This window comes from Orcinus orca, chromosome 19 (assembly GCF_937001465.1).
Source record: "Orcinus orca chromosome 19, mOrcOrc1.1, whole genome shotgun sequence".
Classification (NCBI taxonomy): Eukaryota; Metazoa; Chordata; class Mammalia; order Artiodactyla; family Delphinidae; genus Orcinus; species Orcinus orca.
Window position 1 is genome coordinate 32,252,402 of NC_064577.1, and position 12,477 is coordinate 32,264,878.

Consider the following 12,477-nt stretch of genomic DNA (forward strand, 5'->3'; position numbering starts at 1 on the left):
TAACTGATAACATCTAAAATAAATATTTTCAACATGAAATTTTTATAAAACTTATCAATGAAATATTTTACATTACTTTTCTCATACTAAGTCTTCGAAACCCAGTGTGAACTCTACACTCACAGCACATCTCAGCTTGGACCAGCCACACGTGAGTGCTCAATGCCACCTGTGTCTTGTGACTGCTGTGTAAGATGATGTAGGTTTAGAATGTTCAAATCTAAAATGGTTAGGAAGCCTCATGTTGTTCAGAGCCTGGGCCTGTTTTTTTTTTTTTTTAGATGTTGGGGGTAGGAGTTTAATTAATTAATTAATTTTTGCTGTGTTGGGTCTTCGTTTCTGTGCGAGGGCTTTCTCTAGTTGTGGCAAGCGGAGGCCACTCTTCATCACGGTGCACGGGCCTCTCACTATCGCAGCCTCTCTTGTTGCGGAGCACAGGCTCCAGACACGCAGTCTCAGTAGTTGTGGCTCACGGGCCTAGTTGCTCCGCGGCATGTCTGGGATCCCTGGTCTGGGATCCCTGGTCTGGGATCTTCCCAGACCAGGGCTCAAACCTGTGTCCCCTGCATTAGCAGGCAGATTCTCAACCACTGCGCCACCAGGGAAGCCCCTGGGCCTGTGTTTGTCTCCACTGGAACTCTGGAGATAATTGCAAGAAACTCTGAAAGTCACGGACAAGGAGGCAGCATGGTGCGGCGGGCTCAGAGAGAACTGAGTTTGAGTCCAGGTTGTTCTGATTTCATAACGCATGATGAGTAAATTGTCTACTCTCTCTGATCCTTATTTTCCACATCTTCCAAAGGGTCACTGCACAGATTAAATTGAAGAGAAGAGTGGAGGCCTGGGGTGTATGTGTTGCAGGCATTTAAGAAGTAGTTGCTGCTGTCATGAATTGAACCTCCTCAAATTCTATTTGTCCTACCCTCCCCTGTTCTCACCCTCTCTTCCACATGAACTGAATGTCTAATGCAGTTCAGGCAGCTCCCCCTCAAGGTGTGGCTTCAATAAAAATCATGTCTTTGGGGAAGTGGCCCTGGAGGAAGCTGCTTGATGCAGAACCCTGATAATGGAGACAGAGAGGTTGGATGGGAGGCAGAAGGGGAAGGATTTAGGACTCAGGCTGCAATGCCAGCATCACGTCCCACCCACGCCCCAGTAATCCATTTACTTGAAAATGAAAGAGGGCAGGAGATCTGGTGTGACTGCTCTGTCATGCCCGCTCTACAGCCTGAAGTCATCCTGGAGCAATGCTCTCGGTGCCACCAGCTCCAACCGGCGGCAGCAGCTGTGGGCTCTGCAGCCACGTCCCTGCAGACCCCACACCCAGTGGGCAGGGGAGCTGAGGGTGCTCTGTGAGCTAATGTGGGGGGGAGTGGTGGGCTTTCCCATTAGTGCTGGAGTGGGGCAGTGACCTCCATCTTTCTTTAAGATAAAGTCTACTTGGGTATTCCCTGGCGGTCCAGTGGTTAGGACTCAGTGCTTTCACTGCCGTGGTCCAGGTTGAATCCCTGGTCAGGGAACTGGGATCCTGCAAGCTGTGTGGCAAAAAAAAAAAAAAAAGATAAAGCCTACCTGGAGCAGGTCTAACCTGGGCTAACCGGGGAGTGAATTAGCAAACGCTTTGCTGCCTGAAGTGTGATTATTTTTATAAAATCTGTTTTGGGTAGATCTATCTACCCTTTGTAAATTTAGCTGCTGATGCTGGCAAAGAGCCTGTTTCTCCACTCCCCACTTTTAAAATAATTTTAATCCCCTGGGAGGACCCAAGTTCATCCAAATCATACGAATCTTTGTGCAGTGCCGACAGCTGAATCTTTCAGAGGACTTCTGGCAAAGCCCATGGAGCTGGTGCCTGTAGAGGGTTGAACTGTGTTCCCTAAAAGAGTTACATTCTTGATCCTAGGCACCTGTGACTGTGACCTCATTTGGAAATAGGGTCTTTGCAGATGTAATTAGCTAAGTTCAAATGATATCATACTAGACTTGGGTGGTGTCCTTATAAGAAGAGCAGACAGAGACACACATACAGGGATGTGCGGTTGTGGGAGCCATGAAGTTAATCCCCTACGTTCTTCTTCTCACTTCTGCCCCTCCTGCCTCCCTAAACAAGAAAGGAAACATAGCTCCTTACCGGCTGCTCTTCCTTCTGCCTGGACAGGCCTGCAGCCCAAGGTGGATGAATTCATTCGGTGCTGACAGAGGACTGAATTTTTGGCCCCCAGTGTTTTAACTTGGGGGACATCTGACTCGGGAACAGCTACTCCATAGGGTGCAAAGAGCATGATCCTCAGTCAAGAATACCCAGGCCCAGAAACCTGACTCCTACCAGCCAAACTTTGCCCCGACCACATAGAACCCAAAGCTCCGTTAGTGAGACACTTAACTGCTGAGTCTCACTCCTGTCTTTCCGTGGGGAAAACAGCTGAAATGAAGATCTGGAGGCAGGCTGGGAAGTGGATGTGAACGAAGCCCAGAACTACAAGCCCCTCTTGTTCTGCACGGCTCTGGAGTTAATGTGAGCATTCTATTCAGCTTGCCTGGTCACACAGGCCCTGCTTTGAGACGGCTGGATGCCCTCGTCTGGAGCAGAACCACGTCCCTGCCCTAGCAACCCACACAAGGCCCTTCGTTCCAGCCTCTCACCACACTTATCCTCCCAGCAAACTGTGCCTCGGAGAGCGTCCTTTCTGCAGACGACCCCAGGATTATCAAGTTAGGCGGGCAAGGAGCAAGACCGTCCAAAACGTGTGTTTGGGGCCCAAATGAATCCATTCTACAAATGCAGGAGATTGAGGAAATTTCAAGTGCTCCAATATCCAAGGGACCAGGAAAATATTCTATGCTGGGTTTGGCTGGACGGGCAGTGGGGCTAAGTCCAGGGGCTCCCCTGCTGTGTCATGCGGCTGACCTGGGGAATAATGACCGGGCAGGCTTTTCCCAAGCAGATCTTCTATGTGGAGGAGCCCGGGCCCTTTGTGAACAACAGGCCAGGAAGAGAGGATGTCCAGATTCAAGCCCGCAGTGTCCACAGCACCATCTTTTTAGGGACAAAGCTGGAGGTGATGCCATCTGAAACCTTTCGTCAAGTCCCTCTGGCTTCCTCGTACCCTCCTTCCTTCATCCCACCACCCCACCATCCTCCTCCACCCTCCTCTCTGCGCCTGGCTCAGCTCTGCAAAGTAAACTGCATCTACCACTGTCTTTGTGTTTTCTAATTACGTTAGATCATATATTACATTTATATACTATTTAATGTTATACTTTTTTTTATTTTTAAAAATTGTGTGCATGTTTCAATGCATACATTTATTGCATTGATATAGACTAGGGAATGTGAGGGGATTTCTCTGTGAGTATTCAGGATGGGCTCCTAATACTGGCTTTTCCATCTTTTCTTGGTCTTTATTGGATGTGGTATGTGTGTTTTGACTTGGTTCTTTGGGTTGTTAACCATCTTTCTGGTTTAGGTGACATGTTGACAGGGTCACTTACAAATAGGTCCTCAGCACCTGGAAGTGGACAGTGTCCAGAACCTCTGTCTACTTTGGAACACCTGTCAAAACAGGATGACCACACTGACCACGCCACATACTGACTTCTCAGAAAGTAGGAAGCTGAGGCCTCCTGCTATAAGCAGCTTCCTCCTCTGGAGGTGTGAGTGTGCTGGTGTCACTCCAAACTCCACGCCTGGGAGTGCATGCTACAGCCATGGCTCTGGGCAGCCAGGTTATACTGGACTGTACAGGCTGAAGGAAGACTTGGTAGAGGAGGTGACCTGATAATCCTGCTGGATTGTTCCACGTTTATCTTGAACCACAAACTAAATTGAAGGTAGGACAGCGGATCCCCCCCACACCCCACCCTCTCTCTAAGGCTGGATTTTAAAAATCCCTTTACTGTTTCATGATTCCTCTAAGGAGTGGACAAGGACACGGAGAAGAGGGTGGAGGGAAGATCCCCTGGTGGCATTAAAATGGCCTAAAGTCACCTCCCTTTGCAGGGCTCAGTCTCTCACTGGAAGAATTTTAATTCCTTAAGGCTGTGTTGGGTTTTCTTTGTTATTTTTTTGGCCACTCTGCACAGCATGTAGGATCTTAGTTTCCCATCCAGGGATTGAACCCGCGTCCCCTGCAGTGGAAGCGTGGGGTCCTAACCACTGGACCACCAGGGAAGTCCCTGTGTTGGGTTTTAAAATGAAAGATATTGCACCTGGCAGGTAAATGTGTTTTCTCAGGCCGTGTGATGACCCCACCCAGCGCGGTATTCTGTTGGTCTTTAGCGACTCCCTGTCACCTTGGGGCTGGCCCAGAATTCTGACGTGCACACCAGCGGGGTCCACAGGTCCCCACTCTGCCGGGCCCAGCCAAGCTCTGCTGGCATCCCCCCAAACCCTAAGCACTGCCTGAGCGCAAAGATGCTGGGGTTGAATGGCTGGGAGAAGCCAGCCCTGCAAGGGGCAGGCACTGCAGGAGGGGAACCCCAAGAAGGACAGAGCTTGCTGTTCCCAGCCCAGAGGAAGGACAGTGTGACTGGAGGGTGTGGGAAAGGAGGAAATGGTTGGAGAGGTGGGTGGGAGCCCTGGGCCCTTTTTTTTTTTTTTTTTGCGGTTTGCGGGCCTCTCACCAATGCGGCCTCTCCCGCCGCGGAGCACAGGCTCCAGACGCGCAGGCCCAGCGGCCACGGCTCACGGGCCCAGCCACTCCGCAGCACGAGGGATCCTCCCGGACCAGGGCACGAACCCGCGCCCCCTGCATCAGCAGGCGTACTCCCAACCACTACGCCACCAGGGAAGCCCCCTGGGCCCTTTTAATGTAACAATGATGCTCATCCTAACTGGCATTTGTAGCACCCCATGGGCCTGAGCTAGGCTCCTCACAAATGCTCTCAGGCAGGTGCTGGTTGGGAGCGGAGACGGCAGTGAGGAGTAAATAAGCTGATGTACATCAAGCACTTTTTGCCCGGGGCCTGGAACACCAGCTTTCACTGTAATAGTAGTTCTCCAACAGCCCTAGGGCCGGATTACGAGCCTGACAGATGAGAAAACTGAGGTGCAGAGGCAGGCCGGGGCGGTGGCCTCTAGGTTATCAGTGACCAACACAAGGCTGAGCGTGGGCCGCTGTGGTCACTTAATCCACACAAAGCCCCGATGCGATGCGGCAGGTGACCTCCACCTTGCATCCGAGTGGCTTGAAGCTCGGCTGAGTGACCAGCCTCGTGTCCTCGGGGCCCCTCCCAGGCTGGCCGCTGGCTCGCAAGGTCCTGGACATTGTCCAAGGGGCTGGGGCTGGACTGGGGATGCGCGCGCCCGGGCTCGGCCCGCGGCGTGGGGGCGGCTGGGGTAGGCCCACGTGCGAACCCCAGCCTCTGCCCGGCCGGAATCAGGGCCCCTCCGCCTCCCGCCCCGCGCGCGCAGCGGCAGGAGGCGCCTCCTCTGCGGCGGATGACCTGGCCAGGCGCCGGGTCCACTGGGGGGCGCCACTCGACGGCCACACCCAAGCGAAACTCGCTGCGCCGGCCGAAGCGGGCAGAGGGGCGGGACCCAGGACGCGAGAAACGAAACCGCGCGGACTGGCGGCGGCGTGGGCGCGGGAGCGGCGCAGGTGCGAGGCGGCGGGCGGGCCGGGGATTCGCAGTTGCGAGGCCCGGGCGCAGGGACACCGGACGCGGGTCTTGGCGGGCGGAGGGCGGATTTACAGGGAGGGATGCCGGGTCCCGTGAGTGCGGGGCGCAAGTTCCCGTGGGTACGGGCTGTCTCACGGGTCGGAGTGCGGGTACCCTGGGTGCGAGAGGGTCCCACGGATCAGGGTCCCCGCCGGTCTGGGCCACGGTCGCGGAGGCCCGGCCCGAGGCGTTGCCGGGGAGCGCCGCTTGCGTCCTGATGCGCCGCGTCCGGCCGCCGTCCGCGCCGGGCCGCCCCTTCCTGCGGCGCTGAGTTTCGGTTTCGCCGCAGGTTCCCTGTCCAGCCCCGCCGCGCGGCACCGTGCGTACCCTGTTCTCCGGCCGCGCGCAGCAGGTGGGCCTGGCGGAGGCAGCGCGCTTTCCCCGGGCCCCAGCTACATTCCCGGGGGCCCAGCCTCGAGTGCGAAGGACCCCGTGCGAGGAAGCGCCGGTCGGGCTTTGAACCCGAGAGCGCTGCCCGGGGAGGGGGCGCGGCGGCGCATAATAGCGGACCGGGACGGGCAGACCTGGGGACCTCTACCCGGGAACGGAATCCTTCGCTTTCATTAATTGCAACAACGGAAAAGTGATGTTGCGAAAAATGCCCTTATCTTTATTTCATGGTAACTTTTAGGAGAACGGAATCACTGCCCACATCACCGAGCCGCCCAGAGCGCAGGGTTCTCCCGACTTAGCAGGGGCTGCCTGTGGTCAGGGGCTAAAGGCCAGGTTGCCACCTCGCCGGTTTTGGCCTTGAGAGCCGCGACTGGGTCGCGGCCCTGGGGGAAGCCGGGGAGGGCTGAGAATGGGGGAGTGTGAGGATGGTGGGGGCCACCACCTGGTTTTCTTTGGTGATGATTGGCGGAATGTGGCTGGAAAAAAGGGGAAGGGAAAAGTCAGGAAACTGATTGAATAGAGATGTGTTGGTGCCGGCCCTCGCGTTTGCCCTTAGGCCCCTGGTGCTGGCGAGAAACAATAGGACACTTGAGTGAGGAATTCTGATCCTTGCTGTGAGTTTTCTGGTCTGTGGGGAAGCAGAGCTTTGGGGAGAGGGAATACACCTTCAGACAGAGGCCTGGGCCCAGGGGAGTCATTGAGAGTATTTTAGTGAGAGAGTACCCAGACGACAGTGGTGGTTGCTTTAGGGTGGTTGATTTGGGGGGGGGGGCGTATGGAGGGGAGAGGGGAGAGGGGAGGTGGGAACCAAGGCCCCGAGGATAACTGTGCACACTGAGTGCTTTTGGTCAGGCCCTGCCCAGCCCTCGCCCCCACCCCCACCACCAAGAGCCCACCATCAGGGAGACCAAGCTGGTGGTGGCAGAGGGGCACCCATGCCGCAGATGAAGTGAAAATGAGAATGGGATGCAGGGGCGGGTAGAAGGGCTGAGGCAGAGAGTCGCTGCTTGATGAGGGCCCTTTGGGTGCCCTCCCAGCGGGGGAAGGAGCTGACTTGACCACTGCTCCAGCAGAGTTCTTGGATCTGAAGCCAGCAGAAATGGGTGGCCGGTGAATCTTTGTTCCCCAAGAGCCAAGACGCCTGTCTCCACTCTCACCATGGATGCACTAAGTTGTCCCTGGAGGCTGGATGTTCTCGGCCTGAGTCCTGGCCTTGGCATGACCCTGACCTTGGTTTGCTGCCACTCCCACAGAAGGTGTTCTGAGGGCCAAATGGTCAATGAGAAGAGTGCAGGCTTAGCAGATGGCACTCCCCGTTATTAGAAATCTTGACCACTGGCCCCGTTATTAGGAATCCTGACTGCCAGCCCTATAGCCCTGGGCTGCCCTGTGCAGGCTGGTTCCTTTGGCAGGCTCTGACTCAGCCATTTGCTGCCAGCATTTCTGCAGTGAGGCACAGAGAGTCTGAGTCCCTTGCCTGGGGCATGCAGCAGGTATCCCCACCCCATGTCTTATCTCTGGGTTTTGCACAAGCTGTGTCTCTGCTTGCTCCGCCACTACCCCCAGTCTCCACTCACTTGGCTCAGCTGACCTGGCTCCCAGTCTCAGCTGGGCGGGGAAATTTTTAGACTCACTGAGTGATGGAGAGTTCAGGAAGCTGGGAGGAGCAAGCCTGGTGGGGGCAGCAGAAAAGGAAGTGGGGGCTGGCGCCACTCAGGGCTCAGACAAGGAGGGAGTTAGAGGGGGAGGTTGGGATGAGGCAGGCTGGAGCGCCTCAGGGGCAGTGATCAGGCTGGTTTTCAGTTGAGCAAGGAGAACTTCTAGGCCGCTGCCAATTTCACTTTCCCAGAAAATGAAACTGAAGCAAGGCTGTGGTCATATGACAGGTGGTGGGGTATAAAACTGGCTGCCTCGGGACTCTTGCTTCCAGATCTGCAGAGGCATGCCAGCCTCAGGAATTCCCCTCCCTGGAGGTATGGAGTGTCCTTCCTGCCGGCATATCTCCAAGGAGGAAGCCCCGAAGTTCTGCAGCCAGTGTGGACAGAAGCTGCTTCCTGCAGCCCCTGTACCAGGTAAGGCCCTGATGCGGCTGGGAGCCCAGTGGAGCTGGTGGTAGTGGGGCAGTCAGCTAAGTCCCACCTCCCTCCCTAGAAATGGAGACCTTGGCCAGCAGACAACCCAGGCCAGCAGTGACGTCTTCTATGGCTAAAGAGCTCTTTCTAGAAGAAGCACTATTCTTAGAAATACAGTTTTATCTGGCCCTTTGCTGGAGGCATCTGTCACTTTTTAAAGAATCTTAGTTTCATTTCTTGGAGAGAACTTGGGGTTTTCCTTCTCCCTTGGGAGTGGGAAGTGTTGGGCTGAGCTGAGGAGTCTTAGAGGATTTCAGAGGATGCTGCATAGTAGCGGTATCCTAGGCCCACTTGGTGGGGGAAGGGTCCCCACAGCTTGCATAGGCCCCTTCCTGGTGAGGGGCGGCCGGTAGGTGCATGAAGGTAGAACCGTGTCAGGTGGGCCTCACCTGTGGACTCTGGTCGGTCCTGGATTCTCTCGGTGTCCTGGGCCTTGGACTGTCTCCCTGCCCCGCCTAGTACATACTAGGCATGCTCTGAGCGCAGGACTTTTGCACTGCCTTTTCGCTCTGCCTGGAAAACACCTTTCCTCAGAGGGCAGCACATCTCCCCCATACCCTCCTTCCAGTCTTTGCTCAACTGTCTCCTTTCTTCTGGAGGCCCACTCTGACCACCCAGTTGAAAACTGTGCTCACCCCTCCCCTTCGCTCTGAATTGCACTTCCCCAGGCTCTTTGTCCTGGTAGCACTTGGACCATACCAGGGTGGGGCTTCAGAGACATTTGCTCTCTTGTTCACTGCTTTATCCCAAGTCTCTTGTATGCTCCCTGGAACACAACAGGTGCTCAATAAATAATTGCTGAATGAACCAAAGAAGGTGCACTTTGAGGCAGGGATGAGATGGACACCCCCAGTTCTTTGGTTGATCCTGTTTCTGCTGTATTTGTACAAAGTGCTCATGTTACAGATGCTTTCTTTGGACTGTAAGAGGTATGGAGAGGTGGCCGCTTTTTGTTGTCAGTTTTTTATTGATTTTCTTTTGCTTCTAACCCTTTGGGAGGAGCTTGGTGGGCAGCTGAGTGTCCACTCTTATCATTGATTCCTGGTCCAGATAGTGAATCATAGCATGGCTGAACTCTTGGTGTCCAGGCAGAATTTCCCACCTGCCAGGGCTCCCCACCCTGGTCACTAGAACATCTGCCTGACTAGGGGGCCTTGGGAGGAGGGGTCTTTGGGACCTCAGAGACTAAAAACACAAATAAAACCAATCAGCTAACTTATGATTTGCCCGATCCTGTGCTAAATATTGAGGGAGGAGCTATCATCAATCCCCATTTTAGAGATGTCAAGACTGAAGCACAGAGAGGCTAAGTAACTTGCCCAGAGTTACACAGCTAGCAACTGGCAGAGAAGGGATTTTTGAACTGAGGAGCCAGAACCAGTACCCTGGAAGGAAGCTGTGGTTGAGGTCTTACTGGCCTAGCATGGTCGGGGAGGAAGTTTTCCTCTACCCTTCTAGGTCCTTCTGGTTTGTCTAAGAATTAAATTGACATGAGACAGATTAATGGGAGAAAATCAGAACTTCATTTGAGTCTCATGTCCTGTGCCTGGCACCTCCTGAGACTGATCCCTTTGGGAAGCCCTCCAGGAAAGCTTGCTGTCCCCCCACCACCCTTTAATTTTGTGTGAGGGGCTTTCCCAGGGCTGCTGAGAGCAACTGATGTGTTTTCCAACAGAACAGGGAAAAAAGCCTTGTCAGAGAACCCTGGTCACCTTCTAGTGTCCTGCCTGTCCAGGCAGGTAGGGAGAGCAGGCAAGGCAGCTGTCCACCTCGGCCCAGTCAGAGGTCACTCCAGGGCCCCCAACCATTAGCAGGGCATGGTCACTACCAAGATGGACAGCCCACACCTCGATGCTTGGCGTCTCTGCCAGCTCCGGGGGCAAAGGCTTTGAGAGCTGTTGGGGGTTTGCTGGCTTCTGGGCTGCCTGCTTATCCTCTGTGAGCACAGTGAGTGCTGGACAGGGCCATTGTCCTTAGGGCTGGCTTGCTGGGGGCGGTCCCTTACCTGTCACTGGGGGTGGGGGTTAGGGACCAGGCCCTGGTCACTCAGTGTGGGTCACACAATAGGGCTGAGGACCCAGGTGTTGAATGGTGAGTCCTGCCTCCAACCCACACCCACTTCCTGCCTACCGACTTCTCTGCTTACTATTCACAGGAATGGAAACTGAAACCAAAATGTTGGGAGGCTTGGGTGAGCTGCAGGAGTTATTTCCACCTTTCAGCCACTTGTAGGTCTGCCAGGCCACCCAGCCTGTGAGCCCTGGGCATCCTGGACGCTGGGCTCCCTCTGGTGCTGCAGGTGGGGCCCGTTCCTCTGGAACTTGAGCAAGGTTGGGATCCATGGAGCCAGGAGAGGCTGCAGTGCAGGTGCCAGAGTTGCCAGGACACCTGGGTCTGGGCGGTGGGGGGAGTGGGAGGCCACGCAGATAAAGGCGTGGAAGGGGAGTGTGTGGAGAGTTCCAGGCCACCCTGGGCGTAGGTGGAGGGCGGCTGGCTTTGCCAGGGGTGATGTTGGTGCAGTCTGATGGTAGAGCAGGGGTGATGTTCATCTGGTCCGATGGTGGAGGGCTTCCAGTGCCAGTAGGTTCAGCGGGGCAGGGGGTAGGGGGTGGTCAGGAGCGCCTCCCCCACCCCAAGTCACCCCTGTTCTGGTAGGTGCCCCAGGGAATCCAGGTGGGACTTCCTCCTTGAGTGCTAGAAGGTTATTTTTGCAGGGGCAGGGGAAGTTCTGGGAAATGCATTTTTTCTTTTATTTTCTGCATTTCCAAGTTTTTCCTGTCGATGGTTTTTTTTTTTTAATTTTTATTTATTTATTTTTGGCTGTGTTGGGTCTTCATTGCTACGCGCTGGCTTTCTCTAGTTGCAGCCAGTGGGGGCTACTCTTTGTTACGGTGCGCGGGCTTCTCATTGCAGTGACTGCTCTTGTTGCAGAGCACGGGCTCTAGGCGCACGGGCTCAGTAGCTGTGGCGCACGGGCTTAGTTGCTCCGTGGCATCTTCCCGGACCAGGGCTTGAACGCGTGTCCCCTGCATTGGCAGGTGGATTCTTAACCACTGCGCCACCAGGGAAGCCCCGTCGCTGTTTTTATAATGGAAAAAAGTAAGATAAGCAGGCTGAGACCCCTTAGGAGTCCAGGAGGGACTGGGGGCTGCTGGGGGAGCTCTGGAGGCAGCTGCGGTGGGCGAGGGGTGGCCCCAGGGTTTGGATGTAGCTGTGAAGGCCTCACTGGTCAGGGAAAGAGCTGCCCGCCTGCCAGCACTTGTGGGTCCACTGATGCGGCCACTTGATTTCTGTGGCTGCCTGCACTGGCCTTTGAGTTTGTGCTGCAGGGAAGGATAACATTTCCCTCTTCCCTCCTAAATTCTTTGGCTGGTCTAACACTTAAATTCATAAGAGACAGATTAATATTTCATGTGTACGGGAGCCCATAAAAATAGGAGACCCAAAAGGCAGCCAGGTAATTGAAGCTTCTGTAACACCCTTACTTAAGGAGAGGGGTAGGATCTGGGGCTGCAAAGAGGAGGGCTTTTCACAGCAAGGCAGAGGAGAAGTTTGGAAAATAGAGGTTGCTCTATTATGCAGATAAGTTTTTTGGTAAATGGTGACTATAGTAATGGCTCTCTTCCTGGTATAGACCAGGGTATAGACCTAATTTAGGTATAGACCTAAATTTTTTTGTAAATTTAGGCCGTTGAGGGGGAGGCCAAGAGTTTTTCTTGAATCTGCTTAGTTTTAATTGTCTTTAGCACAAAATAATCCTCGTGCCAAAGTGACATATTTGGGGTGGGAAATTCTGCTCCCCTTCAATGCCCACCACACCTGACCCAGGGGCTGCCTGGTGGTGAGAGGAGTGCATGGGCTGAGAGAATTGTGTTTTTCTATGTGGTGGTTTTAATTTTTTTAAATTGTGATAAAATATTTAAAACGATGATGGAAGGGATTTTCACAAACTGAAGTATGGGGAAGTCGTTTGGGCTTATACATGATTCAGCCTGAACTTTGTGTGAACTGGAACAGCCTGACTCATGGCCTGTCAAACATACCTCACACATGTGCTTTAACCATTAGCGACTCCACTTTGAAGATAAGGATAAATGCCTCCCTTGCTGTGGCGTCCACATCAGCACCCCCACCCCCATATTTAAGATTCACTTCCTAGACACCGGGGTCATACTGCCTTGCAGTGTACGTGCTAACCTACTTCATCTGAAACTTTGAAGGGATGTATCCCTGTCACGTTTGGTGTGTGTTCTTTGTTCTGACAAGATATAAAACTGCTGAAAACTGTGCT

General features: G+C 54.2%; 1 protein-coding gene across 2 annotated transcripts in view; it reads left to right on the forward strand.

Annotated features, from left to right (window-relative positions):
* The first annotated feature begins 5,488 nt into the window (after positions 1-5,488).
* The window catches only part of RNF213 (ring finger protein 213), a 112,625-nt gene continuing 105,636 nt past the window's right edge, over positions 5,489-12,477 (forward strand). Inside the window, exons 1-2 of one of the 2 annotated variants that reach the window (XM_033438679.2) lie at positions 5,489-5,600; positions 7,985-8,126. In XM_033438679.2, coding sequence (XP_033294570.1) covers positions 7,997-8,126 — 130 coding nt within the window. In that variant the 5' untranslated portion in view covers positions 5,489-5,600; positions 7,985-7,996. Of the gene's footprint in view, positions 5,601-6,896; positions 8,127-12,477 lie in introns of those variants that run through there. The other variant, XM_033438682.2, reaches the window with a different exon arrangement.